General features: G+C 34.7%; 2 protein-coding genes across 2 annotated transcripts in view; one reads left to right on the top strand and one right to left on the bottom strand.

Moving 5' to 3' along the window:
- LOC149575046 (BolA-like family protein) overlaps positions 1–16,278 on the bottom strand; it is a 42,037-nt gene extending 25,759 nt beyond the window's left edge. Inside the window, exon 1 of the mRNA XM_089814910.1 lies at positions 15,754–16,278. Within this exon, the coding sequence (XP_089671036.1) occupies positions 15,754–16,017 (264 nt within the window). The 5' untranslated portion in view covers positions 16,018–16,278. The remainder of the gene's footprint in view (positions 1–15,753) is intronic.
- A 3,710-nt stretch (positions 16,279–19,988) lies between these two features.
- Positions 19,989–22,607, top strand: LOC149575047 (putative aldo-keto reductase 2). Its single transcript, XM_089815989.1, has 4 exons — positions 19,989–20,087; positions 21,222–21,418; positions 22,107–22,280; positions 22,502–22,607. Exons 1-4 carry the CDS (start codon positions 19,989–19,991, stop codon positions 22,605–22,607), a joined length of 576 nt encoding a protein of 191 aa, XP_089672115.1.
- Positions 22,608–23,293: the final 686 nt, after the last annotated feature.

Below are 23,293 nucleotides of genomic sequence, written 5' to 3' on the forward strand. Positions count from 1 at the left end.
TGGAATCTCAAACTCCCTCACATGCAATAACATTCTTAGAGGAAAAAAAAATCAAGGCACGTAGCTCTTATAATAAAAAAATCACTTTTAACCGTTTTTCTCAATAAGACTATTATTGTAGTTTTAATTATAAGAACATTTAAAATTTTGATTCATAATGAATTAAGTATAGTCCAATATTCAACAAATTTATTAATATATTATAATCAATCCTTATTATAATTCTTGATATTCATTATTTCAATCTATAATCTTACATGCATTATAGATTTCTATTACAGACTAAATTCATTAGTAATTGTTTATGAAATAATAAATGCACTTTATATACCTTTATAATTACCATATACCTAATGTCATTTATGAATACACATTCCCTTTTAACATTAATAAGATGAAAACAATTATTAAATAACATCCCACATACCTTGGTCGGTTGGTGACCGATCATTATGATCTTGATGTGGTAAAATCATGTGTGACCATTTGCAATGCCCGATCTGCACCTTATCCAATGTCACTGGCCCTTTGTAGTTGACCGCCCATTTTCCAAACCTCTTACTCGGTAATGTGGGCCCTTCTTTGGTATTTGCACGCTTCTTTTCAAATCCTATTTACAATCTTCTTAAGTATCCCAAATGCTTTTCGTCTTCTTGGATCTGGTTAGTGGCAACAATTGATGTCTTCTTAATAATCTTTATCACCAACCGAGGCTACCTTCCTCCCTATGATCGCATTTTCCTAGCAATTACTATCTTCTTTTCATTATTATTAACTACTGAAATGTTTATTGTCTAGCACATATGGGCCTTGTCTTTCTTCCTAAACAATATACTATTATTGTTAAAGTATGTAGCTTCGGTCAGACAAACACTATGAGTAACAAATATGAACTGCATGCATATATCATATCATATGACTTGCATATTGATATATGTATATATACATATTTATCAATGCATAAGTTTTGTGTTATTCTGATATTGCTTTCTGAATACAACCGATGCACTTACATATACTTCATTGATAAAAGTTCATATATTCATATGATAATCGGCATGGCTGTAAATGCCGACCATTGTTTATCTCATATGATTATCGGTTTGACTAGAAATGTCAATCCTTATTTGGCATTATCATTCATGCAAGTATTATGTGCAAGTTATACACAATAATGAATCGGTGTAATATTAACCAATCTGCATTAGCAACTGTCATTGCTAACTAATCTATGTTAAGATACAAGGGTGAATGGTCATTGCAGACATATCAAATGAATTCATTCTTGTAAGTATTGAAATCAATAAATACAAAGCAAGATCTAGAGAACAATAACAGTTCTGTGATTGAAACATTCCTTATCTTTAGCAGTGCCTACTACATTTGCAACGATCCTATTCAACTTAACAATTATATTTCCTTTGACTGCTCCTCTTGCTCAGTGGTAGTAAGTAGATTGCCATTCTTCATGCATCAGAAGCCTCCACTCCATAATTATTAAATGGCAAACTCCTGTTACCACATCAGAATAATAATGAGCATGGTATAGCAGCACACCTTAATATATTGATTGCTTATTTGTCATTATAATACCAGTGGCCCACATTACTTCCAAATTCTTTCTTAAGAAAGGAAGGTTGCTTTAATATAAATGCCCTCGTTAATAGCTTGATGGCCAAGAAACCATGGTTGTGTACAGTTGTCTGTTTGCATATGCGATAGATAACTTAGAATTTTAAATGCATCGTTTCCTTTTTTAGACTAAATGCATCTTTTGGTTAGTAAATACTGATTTCTGCTATTCCTAGGTGCTACTTCTGATTGGTCAAAGTTCAACATTCCTTCTATAAACTAAAGATTTTATTCTCTAAAACTCATACACTTATTTGCAAAATCAAACAATTCATGTTCACTTTAGATATTTCATGAACACTCATACACCCTCTATTAAAGTTGTAGCTTTAGTTGGATAAATTTGATCTGAGATACATTGTTGTTTTTGGTAAATCGTCATTTTCTATTTATACGTATTCATGTAATAATATATTATTATACATATTATAGTATATTACTATATATTATATATAATACATATATATTATACATTTACATATATTTATATACACACACACACACACACACACACATATATATACACATATACATACATACATACATATATATATATATATATATATATATATTTTTTTTTTTTTTTTAAATTTATTTATTTATTTTTATATATATACAAATTATTATTATTAATTATATAAATTAAATGATGATCAAACCTTGGAGACATGTCTATTCATGAGATAATGAAAAGACATGTCTCCTCTTAATTTATATGAGATCCAAATCTGCATTTGGAACATATCAATTGCAATGGCCATATTATTACATTTGCAGAAAATATCCATGTTACTCAACACCCTCCTTCAAACCACCAAGTCATTCACTCGTATAGCAAAGATTTTTCAATGATAATGACGTTTCCTTCTTTTTTTTTATACTAAATGCATCTTAACATATATCTCTGCTCAGCTTGATGCCATAAGTAGTTTTACATGGCAACATCCAACATCAAATAGTTTGAAATGGTAGAGGAGGTGCTGGTTCATTCAACACAACTATTTCAAATGAATAAATAAATGCTTTTGTTCCTTGCTCGTTAGCCCGACCCAACACATATTAGAATAAAACTAAAACAATATCTACTCAACTTTTGTTTTCTATCTTCCACAATATTTGCTAGGGATGTTTCACCTCGATAAACCATTTTTGATTCTATTTGTTCTTTGTCAACATAAAGTTGTAAATTTGTCCCTACCTACCATACAGATTTTGTCTGATTAACACTTGTACATCCAATAGAAGGAAACAATGCAAGACGAACTGGTAAGACGTTGAAGTCATGCGCATCACACTTGTATAAAGAAGTTGGTCAAGACTGACTTTATACATTAACGAGGTTATATAATATTCCACTCGATATATACACCAGTTTGTTGTCTTCATTGCTTTGAACATACGAGTATTCAAAAAATGAATATCTCAAGTTGCACAAACTTTAAAAAGTAAACAACAATGCTCCAATGTATGAAAGACCTCCTTATATACTTGGGTGGTTGGCAGTATCACTATAGATCTTTGTTACTTGACAACGAACATCCTTTGTAGACACACGACATCAATGGATCATCATACACAGCTCATTATGTAGTGCACATCACATATCAAAGAACACAGATTTTCTTCGTGTATCATACTTCTAGATTTGTATATATAGAGGTCGTGGTCACAGGCATCCGAAGGTCATAGAGGATTAAAATTGAGTGCACATTGCAATTTGGAATTATTTCCCTCAAGCATGACAAGTTATATTGCAATATTCCTTCTGAATCGCTACTACCACTAGAATCTGATCCATATTGGCAATTAAGAGTATAGCTACAGACTGAACATTCAAACAACATCCATGTATTTCTTCATGGTGACAAGTGATAATTACAGATATTGTTCCTTCATATCTGATTCATCCCTGCTTATATAATCTGATTGGATCTTCCTTAGATTGGCTCTAAAGATCTACTTTCAAGTTGTTAGACTTTATAGAAGGAACCTGGCTCTAATACCATGTTGAGTAACATGGATCATTTTCTGCAAATGTACTAACATTGCCAATATAATTGATGTCTTCCAAATGCAAATTGAAGACTCATAAATATGAGAGGAAGACATGTCTCATGAAGAGACATGTCTCTATAGTTAATCATCATTAGTTAATATAATAATTATATAGATAACCATTTGTATAATATATATATATATATATGAAATTATATGTAATATAATATATGTAATAAATATATATTATATATAATATAATATATATAAGAATATTTATCTAATGCTGATTTACCATCAACAGTGTATCTCATGATCAAATCAATATGATTGCAACTACAAACTTAACACATTATCTCTCTCAGCTTGCTTGGGAAGAGCTTGTCCTCAATTTGCCAGAGATTCAAACTCGACAGCTTGGAGTTTGTGATGCATGCCAAGCTGGGAAGCCACATTGCACATCTTTCACCAGTAGTGATTCATAGCGAGCCTCTTAGATACTTTAACTTGTTCAAGTTGATATCTACTGCCCTATTGTCACTCCTTCTGTTCTTGGGTCCAGGTATTTTATGTTGTTTGTTGATGATTTCGGTAGAAAAATGTGGAATGTTTACTTAAAAAGAAACCAGAGGCATTTACTGTCTTTCTGAAGTTTAAACCTTTAGTTGAAAAAGCATCTAGGAAATCTATTATTACTCTTAGATCAAATAATGGGGGGAATTTTGTTGTAATGAATTCTCTAGCTTCTTGGATACTCAAGGCATCAAACGCTAGTTAACCACACCCCACACACCACAACAAAATAGTGTAGTTGAACGTCGAAACAGAACAATCACCGAGATGGCTCGATCCATGCTTGAACACAAAGATGTTTCGAAGAAGTTTTGGGCAAAAGCAATGAACAAAGCAGTTTATCTTTTGAATCAATCACCCACAGTGGCGGTCAAAGGTAAGACTCTAGAAGAGGCATGGTTAGGTCACAAGCCCAAAATCAATCACTTGAAGGTTTTTGGCTCTCTTGCTTTTGTTTGGATCCCTGGTGCGTCACGCACCAAGTTGGGTGCCAAGAGTCAGAAACTCATGCTTGTTGGATACAGTAGTCTTTACAAAGCCTATTGCTTGATCGACACTAAGACATCTCGTCTCCTATCAATCGTGATGTAGCCTTTAATGAGCAATGAGGACCATTCATGCTTGTTTCTCATATTCCTGATCTTGCAGACCAGCCTACAAAGGCTCATGATTTGGGAGTTAGGCTTCCATTAGGTCCACCTGATGGGAGTGCTCTAGCAGCTCCTGCAGCTCCAGTTATGTTAGTGATCCCTGTACAAACACCTCTAACTTCTCCTGCAAGATCACCCAAATCTGTAGATGCTTCACCTAAGTTTTAACCACATTCTTCCAATGAGGAACCTGGTCATAAAGCATCTCCTGATACTAATGTTGGTCATTCACCTCTTTGACCTAAGTGGTGGGCTAAAACACTTGCTAATCTTCGAGATGATGAGTTCATTAATGAGAGCACTGCTTGGAAAAAGGGCACACGTACAGAGAGTTAATTTTGCTCTTATTGCCAACATTTATAATGTGTTTGAACCTCAAACATATTCCGAGGCTAAAGGAATTCCAAAGTGAGAATAGGCCATGACATCTTAACACCAAAGTCTGCTCAAGAATAACACCTAGGTCCTTTCTGATCTTCCACTAGGGAAGAAACCCAATGGTTGCAAATGGGTTTACAAAATCAAACACAAATTTGATGGTACTTTGGATAAGCACAAAGCTCGTTTAGTTGCAAAGGGCTTTTCTCAGCATCAAGGCATTAATTATGAGGAGAATTTTGCTTCTACTGCAAAGATGAGCACAATCAGATCAGTCCTAGCCATGGCAACACAGCGTGACTTCCAAAGGAATTCTTCAGACAGAAATTTGTATATGAAGACTACGAACAATGAAATCATCCTTCTGGTTATTTATGTGGATGATTTGATCATTATTGGCAGTTCAATATCTTTGATTCAAGGAATCAAACAGGATTTATGCCAATCTTTGATATAACTGACCTTGGGCTCATGCATTATTGCTTAGGTTTTGAGACTGGCAACAGTCTTCTAGTATATTCATCTCTTAGTCCAAATATGCCAGGGCTCTGTTAGTCTAAACAAAATTTATGCTAGTCTTTTGATATGATTGACCTTGGGCTCATGCATTATTGCCTGGGTGTTGAGGTTTGGTAACAGTCTTCTAGTATATTCATCTCTCAGTCCAAATATGTTAGGGCTTTGTTAAACAAATTCTATATACAGGATTGCAAACTTGCATCTACACCCATGGAGAAAGGTCTCAAGTTATCAACCAAATCTAATTCTCCTCCCATTGTTGATACTACATACAGGCAACTAGCAGGCATCCTCATCTACCTCTCTGCTACTAGGTGATATTAAATTCGCAGTCAGCTACCTCTCACACTTTATGACAACTCCCAAGGCTGATCATTGGATGGCAACAAAGTGTGTGCTTCATTATGTGAAGGGCGCTACAGATTATGGACTTCTTTACTCACAGCATTCTAATCGTAGACTCAATAGATTCACTGATTCAGATTGGGCAGACTCTATTGATGATAAAAAGTCAACTTCTGGATATGTGTTCAATTTGGGATCAAGTACTGTCACATAGACCAGTAAGAAGTAGCAGGTAGTTTCTCTCCTCTACAGAGGCTGAATACAGAAGGACAATTAAGGCAAGTTGTGAAGTTGTTTGGCTTCGTCAGATGCTTGGGGATATGCAAATGTCACCAACAGGACTGACCACTTTGTTTGTTGATAACGAAGGCGTTATCAAGTTAGCACTGAATCCAATCTTCAATGAATGAACCAAGCATGTGGATGTTCACTGTCACTACATACGACAATTGGTTGAAGATGGGACTATAGACTTGTAGTATGTTCCTACAATGGATCAAACTACAAACATTCTCACCAAGCCTCTTGGTCCTGATAAGTTTGTCAAATTCGATGGACAACTTAATGTTGTAGATAGATCAACCATTAAAGGAGGGTATTACGATAATATAAAGTCTATTATTTGTTATAAAAAGAGCCCAAAAATCAATGACGATAACCAGCAAAAAGAAAGAGATAAAACTGAAACACAGAAACCAGAAATATCTTGGGAAAACCCTTCTAGAATGAAGGGAAAAACCTAGCCACACAACAAAACTTATCATTTTATTGATAATAAAATTCAAGTGTACAATGCCTATCGCTTCATGCGATATAAATAACTTAAGGAGAGACTCTTCACATTCCAACCAAAGGTCTCTCCAAATTCCCAAAACAAGACTATTACAAATATAATAACAACTCTTTGAGTTTTTGTGCCTCAATGCACGTCAAATGGCATATGTCATTACATTTAATATTACAATTTAAACATAAGTGTCATTTTCAGCTGAAAGTAACAATAACAGTAATAACGTTCATATTTCCAGAGATAAAGATCTTTATCGCAGCTACCATCTTCAACACTCCCTCTTAGCCAAAGAGAGATCTTTAACTGAACAATCACACAAGACTGCAACCAAAATGTTAATGATAAAATCTCATCCCATATATCCTATAAAATTCATGAAAACCTGTAACAATCAATCACATTCATGGGATCACTCAACATGAAACCCTGTAACAATTAATCACATTCATGGAATCACTCAACATGAAACTCTGTAACAATTACTCATATTCATGGAATCACTCAACATAAAAAGATTTGCAAGACTCACAGCTAAGCCTTTATTCACGGACTCTCTCAACGTGAACTGTCATGGAATCTCTCAACATGACATCCAACTCCCATCACAGAATCTCTCAACGTGATGAAATCATGGACTCTCAAAATAATGTTCACTATCGCATAGTGAAAGAGTTATCATAGCTGATCTTACAGTCTCATTTATTCACACAAGAATAAAAATAGGCATAACAAAATAAGACTTAGTTCTACTTAAGTCAATTTCACAAATACCATAAGCATCATAGGCAAATATGATAATGCAAGGGAATTCCATAAGCAGTCCCTCTTAATTATGAAACCTCCCTCTGAAGCTAAAACATCAGCTCTTAATCATTGTTTTTGTTGTATCATGCAACGAAGAGAGATTAGTAAACTAATCTATTTTATAAAGAGATGAATACTGAAAAGAAAACACTATTACCAGCTATATAAAACCATTGAACTCCCATAGAGCAAAACATTACTCCTGAAGTATATGCTGCTTTCTCAACAAAATCCTTTCACACAAGAATACTTTTCACAATATTAGTCAAAGACAGTACCAATTACAATGCCTCTGTTTCTATAACTAAGCGATTGTAATCACAGATGATTCCAACCAGACTTACACTACAATACTGTATTGACTCTAATATCGTCAAGACATAACATAGAATGACATTAATTGATATTTTTGCAGAATTGAATGTCACAACTAAAGTCTCCAATCAATAATTCACACATACACAAAGAGATTCAGAATGGTGCCTCTACAGCTTATGAAAAGCTCATAGTATCAATATAAATTTTCATATAAAAATATGATATTAATACCACGTGAAAGAAAACAGAACATAGAACAATAATACTTATCTCAAGCTATGATCTAAGCCCAACAAGGGATTGGTGTATGTCTCTATTGCAGGAACTATTCCTCTTATCACTGCAAATGGTAAAACAAACACTTTATTTCCTTGACCACAACTTTGGGATGAAGATGCCATTCAAATCCTTGACGAATACTCAAGCTACGTCTTCTGCAATTCGCATGACAAACACATGATACTTATTGACTCCAGTAGCAAGCGAGGAGAAGTCTGCAACTAATTCAGCCTATCCTATAGCATGCGCTTGAAGCATAGCTCCCGCTATGACCAGGACCATGCATGTTCAATACTATGGTGATTGCAAGGACCATGCATGTTCAATACTATGGTAATTGCAAAACAAAGAGGGACTCCCTTGTTTCCCCTGCCGAAAATGATCACCATGCACGGAAAACTCAATGATGTTGTACAATGTCTATCTTTGGACAATTAGGATCTTGCACTATGCTCGCCACACAGCATGTGATATATTTCCCAAGCATTAAACTCCCTAATAATCGATAGATGCTTGAACGCCAAAATGATCAATTGTTGATCACCTAAGGAAGGATGCATCACACCATAAAACAATCATATGAGAAGAGTATGAAACAAATAACACCCAAAAAACTCTTCTCAGCACACGAAATCAAAAGAATCACCATCCAAAATAATAAAGGGTGCGCATGATAATGTCACTGCACATAAATAAAAGATGAGACTACCAACCCATTACGGAAGAAACTTATAAAAAACAGTCATCAATACTATTCCAAACCAAAAATAAAATAAAACGATCGACAACATTACATTGTCACAAAGCATATCAAGGGTAAACATTGACAATAGAGGAAGACAAATGGCACAAGAACCAATAAAATAATAAACTCTAGTCATCAATTACCAAGGTGAAACCTTCATTTTCACTTAATCGAAAAGAAAAACAATACACCCTGCTTAGAATTTACAATATACCCAATCAAAATGATTTGCCTGATTTTTACTATACGCAACTTAAATTAAAAGCATAAATAGACTTAAATGTTACATCGAAGTAGATGCCCAATATTGAATACACACGAAATCGATAAACGAGACAGCATAAGCAATAGAGACAGAAATCAAAGAAAGCTTCTTAATCAATCAATCTGAGCATCATTTAGACACATCCGCCCATGAGAGATCTGACGAAAGCCACTGAACCACCTGACGTGCACATCACCATAGGATTTGAGCAAAAGATAATTTAATAAAAACAATATTAAGGATCTGAAGACTCAGACACAGATATATAAATTGAAGCACAATATTGAAACAAGAAAAAGTTACTTATAAGTTGTTATTTATTCTGGCTCTGATACCATGTTAAAACTAGAGCCCAGAAATCAATGAAGATAACCAGCAAAAAGAAAGAGATAAAACTGAAACAAAGACACCAAAAATATCCTGGAAAAACCCTTCTAGAATGAAGGGAAAAACCCAGCTACACAACAAAACTTATCATTTTATTGATAATAGAATTCAAGTGTACAATGTCTATTGCTTAATCCGATATAAATAACTTAAGGAGAGACTCTTCACATTCCAACCGAAGGTCTCTCCAAATTCCCAAAACAAGACTCTGTATTACAAATAAAATAACAACTCTTTGAGTTTCCATGCCTCAATGCATGTCGAATAACACATGTCATTACATTTAATATTACAATTTAAACATAAGTGTCCTTTTCAACTGAACGTAACAATAACGGTAATAACGTTCATATTTCCAAGGATCTCTATCATAGCTACCATCTTTGACATTATTATCTAATGGTTATCTATCTGTAATCTATTGTAATTATTAGAATGTTTCTAATTTTTAGTTAGCCTATAGTTAACTATTAATTTTCTATTAGCTAGAATAGAATGTTTCTATTCTTTACGATTGTTTCCTAAGGAAACATTGTTCATTCTTTTTGTATACATTGATCTATTGATCATTGTTAATATTAAGCAAATATTTACCAATTAGTTTGTAATACAATCAAACTCTAGATCCAAATGCAGGTAATTATTACTTCAGCAATTCACAACTTCCTTGTAATCAATGTTTACACCTTTCACAAATATCTCTCCTCAGCCACAGAATGAGACAATAAAGGAAGAGAAGGCAAATTATTATACTTCAGCAATAATTTGCAAGAGAACAATTTCCACACTTCCACAAACCCTCAACCATATATCAAAAAAAGAAAATAATAAAGGATACCAAAACGTGGTCTCACAAATGATCGCAGTCAATCTGAAAGCCAAATCGAACCTCAAGAATGTAGATTTAGATTGATATTAGAAAACATTATTGAATCCCTTCACAAATCCAAACACAATCATTAGCAGCAAGTTTCTCCTTAGCCACAGAGAAAATAGGAGATACAAAATTCAAATCAAACAATTCACAATACCTCAGCTATGAATTGACAAGCACTTCTCAGAATCTCTGACTCAACCCTTATACTTCAACAAGGGCAACAAAATTCAGAACCTCAGAAAAGCCACAAGACAACAAAAGCAAATAAATATTCAAGCGTGCTTTTTCCAATGAAATGAGCTCATATTTATAATACTTTGTTGATAAAAGTTTCCAAAAGAACTCAACTTTGGAAACTGCGAAAGTTTACCCAAAGAACTCATCTCTTGAAACTTTCCAACACAACATCACTTTAAATATTTAGTGCTTGGCTTAGGCATATAACAAATGGCCCCATCCAAATATTACTCAACCCTCGACTTAAGTGAAATCATAAAGTTAAACTATAACTTTATAATAAGTCATTTAATGATTTAATAATAATTTGGCCATTAAAAATATAATAACTCACAAAATACTCATCCTTTAAATATATCATCTAAAGTAGGAACCACACCTATTATTTCTCCATGTGACCAAATGCACTTTCCAAAAATAGAAAGGATCCATCTCAATCAACACCCAACTTCCCAAAAATAGTAAGTACACAAATCTAAGCCCAAATGAAGTCCAATCTGAGCCAAATGAAGACCAATCTGTAGATTACTGAATTGTGGAGAACACAAGACCCTCCCAAGCCAAGCCACTACCTGAGAAGACCCTCTATCCACAATAATTAGCTTACAAGAATTACAATAATGGGCTAATCCCTGAAATTCTCATACTAACAAAAATGGGGACATTACATTGTTCTTAGGTTGCAAAGCTGGTGTTTGTACTTGGACACATCATTGTGTCCTAAACTGATGCCATTCATGATTCTGAATACTGCAAGCTATCTTTTGATATGACAAAATTTAGTATTTTGGTATTCTTATTGATCAAAGTTGAAAATAAGTTTGGATTTTGTGTCGGAGATGTTGCAAAGGTTCTTAATTCTAGTCATGCTGCTTTTGGGTGTTCTTGGATCGTGTGATGACCATTGGCTTGGCACACATTGATTTTGGCTATTGGATTTGGTGTTTTGGTAGTGCATTGGCAATTCTTCATTCTTCTCCTAACTGATTTAATGGAGTAACGTGCTACAATTGTTAGTGACGCCTTGGCAATGTTGTTGCATTTTCATGGTTGAAGATTTGGGTCCTATCTAAGTCTTAGCCGACTTGACTTGGATCACATTAAAGATTGAGCTTACGGTATTATATCTTTTGTTGGGACTAGATCGGCCTTTCAACATGTATAAATATAAGATAATTCCGTAATTGAGTGTGGGAGTGTGTGTGCAATTAAAAGTGTGAGTAAGAAGCGAAGCTAGCAGTATTTGTAATCTGCGTTTGAGGCAAAGTTTGTACTTCATTGGAACTGTATTGGCATTGCAGATGCTACTAGTCATTTCAATTGTAATGGACAATATGTCCACACTTTGTAATTGATGATAAGATTGGTGAACCCGACTTAAGGCCAGATCCGAAATTGTATTGTGAGCAGTGTGCTCTGGGCAGTGAACCTTGCGGATTGAGCAGTACGCCTATGGGTGCTTGTGCATCCTATTGTTCTCTATTTTTCTCTTGACCAGGCAGTACTTTTAGCAAAGTACATTCATCTTGTTGGTTAGACTCCCACCAGGGTTTTCCCTATCATTATGTTATGTGTTGTGGATCTTATGTGTTGTGGATCTTACATTATTGTGGATCTTTCAGATTCGTAATTTAGTTAAGTGTTTTAAAGTTATTATTGACATACAACTGATTCACTACCCCTACAACATATGCATTATGCACTATGCTTGGTTATAATCAAGAAAACAAAGCACTACCATATTTCTGTTCAAAATTCAGTCTACATGATGATACAAATCTGAAATAATAGCATTTGGACCATTGTTGTACGATGCAAATGGGATAACAATGAGATGCTAGAATCAAAGTGTATCATCATTTAGTAACTATTTGAGCATTCAAGACGTAAAGCCTCTGCAAATCCCTGAAGCTTTCAAATGACTCCCTAAGGGACCAATCAAAATTCAGGTTAAAATTCACCTGTTTGACCAATGTCCCTTTGCCAACATTTTCAAAAATGTGTGGCAAGTACAGTTGAGTCATATTGATGTCAAAATGAATCATTACTATTACTGAAGATGTGGAGATTAGATATCCGCTACATCTACAATGATATATCAGCCAACAATTAAACCATTTGATCCCTGAAAATGTTTCTGAATGTTGATTAGCAGCTTCTATATTACAATTGGTGATTTTGACCGCTAAACAGAAATCTGAAACACTAGTGAACCAACTACTAAGATATTATGCCCATGTAAGTTACTTTGAAGTGGTGTTAAAATAAAATTTCTAAGGCATCAAGAGAAACTTCAAGGGTCAATGTTCTAGTAGGAGGCTTTGGACTCAGGTTGCTTTTTGTCCATCCTTACTAGCCAAAGAGAGGAGACAAGACTTCCTTCGATCAATCTTGAGATCACCTTATGTGAACCACTCAAAAATATCCTTTTTCTCTCCCTCGACAACTCCTCCATTGGTTCTTCGAGCAATACATGAAGTAATAGACTCATTTTAGCTCTACCTACTTTATAGATTGTAAGGGGGCTTGTTTAGAGAGAACACTCACCCTGCTCAAATATGATACTGAGCAGTGCAAAAGTGAGTATGATTCTCAATTCTCTGCTACTTCATTAATGAATGTGCTTCAAGCATGACATTGCTTCATACCTATCTATATTCAGTGTGGCCTCAATGGCTCTATTTTTTCATTTCACAATGGAGTGCCACTACAGATGGATGAGCATACAGTTAGAATTCAAGTGGGCACAATACATAAGGTAAACTCTGCTCCAATTTCTTACTTTATCTGAACAGACAAGATCGGCTCTCAATTTAGCAACTAGATGTAATAAGAATGATTCATGTCTCTAAATAAATCAAATGGGCGGGTCAAGTGATCACTGTTATATACATCATAAAATGTTCCAGTTGTGTATCTGCTTGCATTTGTTTTGAATCGGGCATCCGTTCAACTGTCAAAATGGCTGCGTAGAGAAAACTATGGTAGCAGTCTATTTACTGGAGTGAACATTAAGGGAAAGGGCCCTTACTGAGTTTAAATGAAATCATACAAAACTTGCTGCTTTCACCCAAATTTTCTCAAAAAAAAAATCCTCTTTCTTGTCTAGTACTGTTAATATTTTTCTACCAATAAACACACACCTCATTCTAAATGACTAAAATGAAGCATCAGACCTGTTCTGGAATTTTCACAAACAATGGCATTGCAATAATTGTTGAGAAAATAAATAAATACATTCGGATGAGGCCATAACGATTTCCACATAAGAGGACAAAATTCATCCCACACATGTATTGAAATAAGAGTGTGCCCTCCATTATTCTTTGACTAAGGTTTCAACAAGGGTTCAGTAAATAAACAGTTGACATAGCCGTTAAACTAATCCAGACGAAGCAGTTTAAATTTTCCTTAAATGTCAAGAATAGCTATAAAATATTGCCATACTGCAGCAACTGAATTTTCTTATATGACAAATGACAACTAAAAACTATTATGACATAAAATGTAATTGCCATATATGTGCAATATGTGGAAATAAAGATGTAAGGCAATGTTTCAATAATACCTAACCGCATTCAGCCGAGGGAAGTCCAAAGGATAGCTGTAAAAGATTCTGGCAAACAGTACAGCTGATGAGTATAGGATTGTGGAAATCAATCTGAAAGGTTATATTTTAAAATGACCCTGCCCCTCTTAGCCTGGAAAGTTCAAAACTGGGGAAGAATTGGCATTGCTTATCAACTAATTAAGTACTTTGCCATAGTATTATATTCTATGTTTATAATTCGATTAGCTTTTTATTTATTATTTTTTAAGTTTTACTTCTTTACAACTCTTTATATATTTTCCTTAGTACTTTGTGTCTCTTTTATTTTTATTTTCTTATGGGTCTATCTGGGGTTCTTTCTTTTTTAATTATTTTGGTTCTCTCTCTTTGTATCCTTTTTTGGCTTGTTTTGACTTCTTGTGGTCTCATTTGACCTTTCTCCCACCTCTTCAAACTCCCCTTCTCTTTAGAGAGGTCCAATCTGCAACACATCTCATTTTTTCCTTTTGTTTTCTCTCTCATCCTGATGATGGATCACAGAGTGTGATCCGAAACATTGATGGAAAAAAATCTTTACACAATCGATTTCAGAAACAGCAATTGAAAATTGCTTAACAGAGTTAAATCTGAAAGAGCCAACACATATGTTGAGTCAATGCTACAGCACAAATAAGTTTTACTTAAACTATCAAACTATCAAGGATGGCAATAAACTATTATGACAATCAGACGAACATTGGCTATTCATTTTTTTTGGGAAATTGAGATTTAAGGCAATGTGTTTGAAAAGCCCTCCCACTCGGCCTGGGAAGTTGACAAAAGTATTTCCAGAGTTCAATGCCCCTCGGCTAAAGATAGGCTATAGTTTTCAGACCCTTGAAGTCTGGGAAAACTTGTCCTAAAACAAGTGAGAACTGGCTAGACCAGCTAACTCGACTTTCGAGACTTGCCACTCAATAATTTTAAAATGCAGAAGCAAAAGAAAAAAGAAAAACCTACCAAAACGCACTTCAACATTTAGGCCAGTTATGAAGCGTCCAAACGAGAATCCAACAGGAATTGTAACATGAACTCGGTGAATGCGCTTCTGGTCAACTTTTAGGTGATTTAGATTAAGCCTTAATTGAATATTTTGCCCAGTTTTACAAACTGCACGTCAACTATTTTGAGCAAGTTCAAGACTTAGACCAAACTGAGTTCTCAATATGTTGGTTGTGCTCTAATCAATATGGTATATACTCACACCTGTAACCCTGTTGTCGATAATTCGAAAAACAACAGTCTGTTGAAGAGGCAAATAGCCATAATGACCATAAGAAGGGCATCGGTTCGATTCACCTTGAATCCCTTAGGAGTAGACTGACTTTAAAGTAACCATTTTTAAGAAAGGAATGCAAAGAAAAAGTTACCTTATTTTGCATTGCCTGCATCATGGGAGAATCAACAGAGCCAGGATCGGACACATCCGTTGCCCTAACACAGAAGCCATGACTTAGTGAATTCAAGCCCTCTACGTGGCCGCCATGAAATTTCCCAACCAAACGTGGTGGGACGGCTGATTTAAGACCCCTGTGAAGTAAGCGACCTCTGCAAAGTGATTTAGTAAGTGGACGACACAGAATACAACTACGAACCTCAAGGCTTACGACCGCTGGTCGCAAGATACAAGCCATTGCCGCCGCCCCCCGTGATAAATATGGATGGAAGGATTCCCGAGTTCATTCTTGCTACATGTTACTCGGTATTTGAGACCAAGGCATATTCGCGTATGGGTATTGCTCTAGGTCACATGGGAAGGGAGAAATAAATTATTTAAGGTGCATGAGGGTAAAGATAGCCTATAGGACCGACCGCTTCACAAATTGATTTTTCTGGTCTTTTTTTGGTTCAACTTAGTGGTGAGCGTTCTTCGCTCATCAAGAGTCCTTTCGCTGAATATATATGTTCAAGAGTCTGTTTTCGAGATAACTAGAGCATTTTTTTTTCAGGCTTATCAAAATTCTACCTAAAAATTTGAATTGTTCATATTTTTTATAGTAGCTTATTTGGAAAGTCATTTTCTTATTACTAAAGTTTCAAGTCCACGTCATCAATTATGTTGCCACATCAACATTCTTTTTGTCAAATTGTCCAAAACAGTCCAACTAAAAAGTAAGATCAAGAATTGTGCAAAAAGAGTAGCCATACTTGTCCAACTGATGTGACATCACATTATTAGTTGTTTTTAAAAACTAAGGGTACATTTCATTCAATTATGGGTGTTCATCATTGGACTAACAAATTTAAAGTCACTACTATTGGGTGCAATGTTATCAAAAAAATTGGACATTAAGTCAATAAGTATGGATATAAAATCAATGAGTATCAAATCAACAACTCCTACCACAATCGTTGGAACACGTTCAAGTATTGGGTAGCAAAATTGTCTGTGTTGTCCTTGAAGGCATCACACTCTAAAATGAATTATTTTTTGTTTCCACTTTGTTGGAGGTGCCGAAAATACACTCTTTCCTTCGAAGCTTCTTTTGATATCTTCCAATGCTCGATTTTATAGAGAAGTTGATGATATTTTGTGCTTAACTGAACAATAAGAATTTTGGCTCGCCAAGAGATATTGACCCTAATGTAATATTTTTTATGATAATTACAAGTTAGATTGAACTTTGCAATATAGTACTTTTTTTTCTTGTTAAGCCTTTATCCTAAGGATGCTTGTAAACTTTATTCGTGGCAGAGACCTTTATCTCTTTATTATTTATGGGGCATGAGTTCAAGTAAATATCTCATTTATTAAACTAATTGTTGTTTATCGCTTCCAAGTCTTCCTTCTTTTCTATTGCTAAAGACAACCTTACGTCATTTATCCTCATCCATTTGTTGAACTATTTTTAAATATCTTAGTCACAACACAGCAATTGATGCGATAGGAGCAGTCCCCACTTCATTGAATAGGATACCATAAGGGATTGAACTTTTAATTTTGAATTTGTGTGAGATCAAGCATCTTTGAATTTTTTTGAAAGCTCCTTACACTATAAATTAGAAGTATTGTTGGCCCATTTTCACAAACATAGAGAACAACCAAAATCACTAAAGGCCAAAAGAGAGAGGGTAATTTATGTTAAAGTAAAAGGTTCATTTCATTTCATTTATTAAATGACCTTTACTCCCTTCTTAAGATTTCACTTTATACACTTTGCATTTTTATTTAATAATTAATTAGTAATTATTAAATGTCATTTACCTCTTAGGGTTTCTCTTTTAGATTTTTTGATCTCCTTCTATAAAGATTGGTCTTTTGTAAATATCTCTTATTCTTTTGAGTCTGATAATATAATTTGCATATTCTCAAAGCAAAACCCTTGCCTTTTCTTTGTTTTTTCTTCTCTGTGGCAAGTTCTTGCATGTAGGCATTATTCGGGCTTTGTGGGTTTGTATTGCTCAAATCCTTCATAGTATCAAAGTTGGATCTGTTGTAGCTAGTTTAGTATTTGGAGAAAAAGAAGAACAACGGTTTGACAGAACAAATCTGGCATTTTCTATGAAAATAGGGGGTCTTTTATTTTCAAAGCACTTTAAGGTCAAACAGACCTCACAATTAGATTTAGAAGGCGTCAAAACCCTTATAATCATATAAGATTTGTTGATTTTGGATAATGTTGACTAGGGAGGCAATTTTTTTTTCATAACAAGGTCGTATGGCCTCTACACATAATTTGAGGCAAAAAAATTGCAAAACAATGGTTTTTTGATCATCGTGATTACACTACCCGTAGTAACCATCATCGTGGTTTGTAAATCGCAATGGAACTGCAACGAGCTCCACAGCCTCGTGACCACCGCAACCGTCGTTGCACTACCATCCTGTTGTCACAGCTTCATCACCACTGCTAGAGCTCGTCGTCGCTTAGCCAAAGCGTCACTCGAGAGCCACTGCCACCAGGTCGCACTGCCCAAGCTCTGCTCAATGTATTTTTTCAATTTTTTTGTTAAAAAAAAATTAAAATTGCTTGCCTTCTAGAGGCCCTGGCAGTCTTTTCGCTCTAACTTGAGCATACGAGGGTATTTTTCAATCTGAAAGAAGCGCAGGAAGGCTAATTCAGAGATGGAGACAATGGTGCAAGTATTTTTTGGATTTTTTCCTAGTTTGGTACCTTTTTTTTCACTCGAATTTGGATGATGTCTTCAATCTTTCAGGGAGCGTAACTTTCTCATTATAGCTCCATTTTTCGATCTGTAAAAAGATTCAGAAAGCTCTTCTCAAGAACTTTCCAGATTCTCTATCATTTCAATATTATTTTATACCAAGTATTTGTGATACACAACTGAAGTATTTTTCTCTATTCTTGTATATGTAACAACTAGTTTTTCAGGGTTTTAATTAACAACTAACATACTCAAAGAATACAATTATTACTTCAATTTCATAGGAAGATAGTTATATCAGTCATGTTCATATGAAAGAGATTGGCGGTTAAAAATAGTTAAACAAAATTTCTCAACTAAGAACTTAAAGCACCATCAATGAATTTACTATAGAAATTAAAATCCAAATACCATAGAATTTGAATTGAGAAATCATTGTAGGGATGTTTCTGCAATCACCCAAATTAGTCCACAAATACTACTATAATAATATCATATAATGACTTCTATCCAATACCGCTATATCAAAATCAAATGATGATTACCATTAAATACCACTATATAAAATTAGAGCATCACATACCATTGTATCAATTAGGGCATCGATTACCATTGTATCAATTAGAGCTTCAAATACCACTGTATCAATTAGGGCTTCAAATACCACTTAATCAATTAGAGCTTCAAATAACACTAAATCAATTAGGGCTTCAGATACCACTGAATCAATTAGGACTTCAGATACCACTATATCATTCTTTTCCTTCTAATTTCTTAATTGTGGCAACAACTTAAGATTAGAAGATATGCTCAAATTCAATATTCATATAAATGAAAGATTGAAATAACAATCCATTAGATAAATCTATCTCTCGCAACTAAGTGTAAAATAACTATAATGATGACAAAACTCAATTAATCTTACCTTAGTCTTGCATATGCATCATAAAAGTAAAATACATGTTTCCAACAAATAATTGAATGTATAGCTTATCTTTGTTTGTTATACATTTGACAACTTGCACTAGTACATTTGGGCTCATTTTTTGACCTTTATTGGTCAAAATTTTGACCCAGTTTTTGACCAAATTTGACCTACACATTGGTCAAAAAATTTCTGGTCGAAATTTTGACCAACTAGTAGGTTGGTCGAATTTTTGACCAATACGTTGGTCGAAAACTTTTGAAATTGCCAACACATTTTCTGCTAAGCATTGGTCAAATTTTTGACCAATGCTTGGTAGAAAACTGCAAGGCATTGGTTGAAATTTCAACCAATGCTTGGTAGAAAACTACAGGGCATTGGTTGAAATTTTGACCAATTCTTGGTAGAAAACTATTGGGCATTGGTCAAATGCTTGGTAGAAAACTGTTAGGCATTGGTCAAAGTTATGACAAGGCAACTGAAAAGACCTTTTGTAATATCACAATATTATGTTAACGGCTCTCCGATTCCACGATGTCCTATAAAAAACTTCACATCGAGCAATCGGCAAAAATGACATTCTTTCATGATTCTACGATAACTCCTTTATCGCAGCATCGACAGCTTACTCATTATGTTTTACAATCCCACGACAAACATTTTTGGGGCATCGTAAGTCATAGTCATAAGTCCTACGATCCCAGGATCGCAGTTGAACTCACCGCCTCGTAGCATCGCAACCCATCATATTTTGTCCTACGATGTTACGGTTAAGCTAAAAATATTACACTGTTACATCATGGTTACACAAATTATCCATGCGATGCTATGACAAACCCTAGTCGCATCATCGGGAAACCCTTCCTTAGAGTTTTGAGATCTTACGATGAAAGAACTTATCATAAGATCGAAGACCGTTATCCATGCGCCATCTCACTACCCTTGGTCCCACTAATGTTGATTCTGAACACATTTGGCATCTATATACTGGCTCAATTTCAACAGGAATCTGACATTTGTCATGTCAGCAAGTGACACGCTTGCATTCATGAATTCCACGATCCTACGACAACAGGGTGTCTCACCATCATAACACATCTTTATCCATCATTCAATCATACGACAATGCCTTCGTCGTAATGTCTTAACCCATTTGATTTCATTCTCCGTTCATACGACACACCTCGTAAGATCGTCGGGCTCCATCTATCTGCTTTGCGACCTGACGACAAAAGCTTTATCGCAGGATCGTGATCCCCTTTGTCTTCTGCTCCCGATGCCATGAGCAAACACTAATCATGGGATCATAAAAGACCCCTTTTATTAGCAAAACACAACGCAATACAATCTTTCGATATAAAGATCACCGCGGGATCGAAAAAGAAATGAAATTCTCCTTCGATGACATGATACAAGGACTATCATGAGATCGAAGAGACCACAACACAAGCCCGCGATGTTACGTCAATTCCTTTTTCGTAAGATCAGAAAAGATCAAAGAAAAATTGATTCTTTCCTTTCTTTAAAATGAAAACTCGCTCATACTTAAGGCCTAGGGTTAAAGAGACATGATGATTATAAAAATGACTAGGGTTTTCTAAAATTTTGAGAAATGATCCCAACCCTATCAAGACAAGATTTTTAAAAATTCACCAAAATGCAGAAATTTGCCATTCTCAAAAAGGAGCTATCAAGATGCATATCTTGTTTCCAACTCTTACTATTTCCATTTCTTAATCTATTAATTCTCTGAGCTTGATTGTTCTAACACCGTGCATAATGCTTTTATTTTTCCTTCCTAAATAGGCTCTGAAAGGTATCAGAGAGAAGGTGCATATTGTAACTAAGTTTAGATTGACTTGGAGTAATGGAGAATTTGGTGTGAAGGGAGGTCCTGCATATGTCAGGGCTGCCTGTGAAGCAAGCCTCAAGAGGCTTGATATAGACCACATTGATCTTTATTACCAGCACAGGGTGGATATTACTGTACCCATAGAAGCTACTATAAGTCTTCAAATTCCAAACCCTTAACCTTGCACCAAAATACTATTTTGTCATGGCACTGTAAGTTTTAAGATTCAAAATATGTACTACCGTGACAGGTTTTTTATTTTAATCTTATTTATAAAATTTTGGGCAATGGTTTTTCTCCAAAAGCTACATAGTTGAATCTTGAATTTGATTTGATGTGAGAAATATATTTTACATATCAATTCTTGAGATTGATAAGTATGACATATTTTCTACAGCAAGTCAAATTGTGATTTTACTACAAAGATTCAACTGTGTGGTTTTCTAGTGAAATGCATTGACACAAGTTATTTTAATAGTGGTTCACAAGAACTCATTTTTCATAAGAATGAATGGAATGCGTAGCACTCATTACATTTAGATGATGCTCATAAGGTGAAGCATTAAGCCTTTCCAAAAGGTCACTAATTGCAGTACTAGTCCAACTTGTTGTCATGACAGATGAGTTCTTATGAAGCTAATGTAACATGAGTCAATGAATTTGTCTTAGAAACAAAAAAAAATCAAATTTTCAAACCTCTAATTTCACTAGAAAATATGTGTTTAATAATCAAGGTTGTATGGCTTTGGAGGGCAAGATTGTATCCCTCTGGCTCTTTACCGAGGCCTAGCAAAACAAAAGAAATCTGATAACAAGCAAATGAGTTTTCCTTTTATACAGATGGGTGAACTGAAGAAGTTGGTAGAAGAAGGAAATATAAAATATGTGGGTCTGTCTGAAGCCTCTGCTTCAACAATTCGTAGGGCCCATGCAGTGCATCCAATCACTGTTGTGCAGCTTGAATGGTCTCTCTGGAGTAGGGATTCTGAGGCCCAAATTATTCCCACCTCCAGGTAAATGTTGTGACGATATAATACCTCAACAGTCCGTGATTCAATGTTTACTTTATAGATTGTAGAGAACTGAGAATAAATATTTGTGAATTGGGTTCGCAGTATATACCAAAAGTTGAAGTTTTTAATAAGATTTTTTTTTGAACTTTGTTCCATTTGAACTTAGATAAGGAATACAAGCTTACTTATATTTATTTTATTTCATTTTATTCCATTCATAGGGTGTTGGGGATTGGGATTGTTCCATACAGTCCTTTAGGCATGGGTTTCTTTAGCATAGGAGGAAAACTTCTTCAAAGTGTGATAGATAATGACTTCGTAAGGTAAAGGATAGGATTTTATTTTTTCCATTTAATAATTGTACCATTTTAAAGATGATCTGATTTTGAGTTCAAACATTGAGACTGAACAACAAAGTAAAATCTAAACAAAAATCTACATGACAAGATTGACAATAAAGGTGAAAATTAATTTGATTTGATTTTGTCATTGTTGATTGTTTCATATCATAATAATTGATCTATTAAACAAGGGAATCTGAGGTTTTAAGGTGAGAATCTTGAGCGGAACTAAGATCTATTCCTAAAGCTAAGTAAGATTAATTTAAGAAAAGGGTGCAACCCAAGCCAGGTTGCTCTTGCACGGGTTCAGAACCAAGGAAATGATGTCATGGGCAGTAGTAGTTGTGGATCATTTTAGACCTACGACATGCAAAGTGTCCATTTTATGTTAGTTTGAGCTTCACTTGGTTTCAAGAATACTATAATATTCTCTACTTAAAAAGGCTAACCACGTGAAGGTGGAAGCTCATCTGGCCTCACCCCCTCCCCCTAACATCAATCTAAAGTACCCATTATCATCTAATTACATACTTCATTCATTCATTCATCCATTTATGAACTATAACATTCAATCAATACAATCACATAACATTCATTAATATGATATAAAATTCATTAATACACAATACTAATCAAAACTTCATTAACACATAACAATATTCATTAACATAA

This window comes from Cupressus sempervirens, chromosome 2 (assembly GCF_028749045.1).
Source record: "Cupressus sempervirens isolate cs-2001-9-10 chromosome 2, ASM2874904v1, whole genome shotgun sequence".
Lineage (NCBI taxonomy): Eukaryota > Viridiplantae > Streptophyta > Pinopsida > Cupressales > Cupressaceae > Cupressus > Cupressus sempervirens.

Bases quoted from the DNA above. Each gene is read 5' to 3' on its own strand.
- LOC149575047 (XM_089815989.1), top strand. From the start codon at position 19,989: ATGACATTCTTTCATGATTCTACGATAACTCCTTTATCGCAGCATCGA. The intron at 21,419-22,106 runs TATAAGTCTTCA...TCCTTTTATACA, and splicing joins ACTGTACCCATAGAAGCTAC to GATGGGTGAACTGAAGAAGT. The intron at 22,281-22,501 runs GTAAATGTTGTG...TTCCATTCATAG, and splicing joins CAAATTATTCCCACCTCCAG to GGTGTTGGGGATTGGGATTG.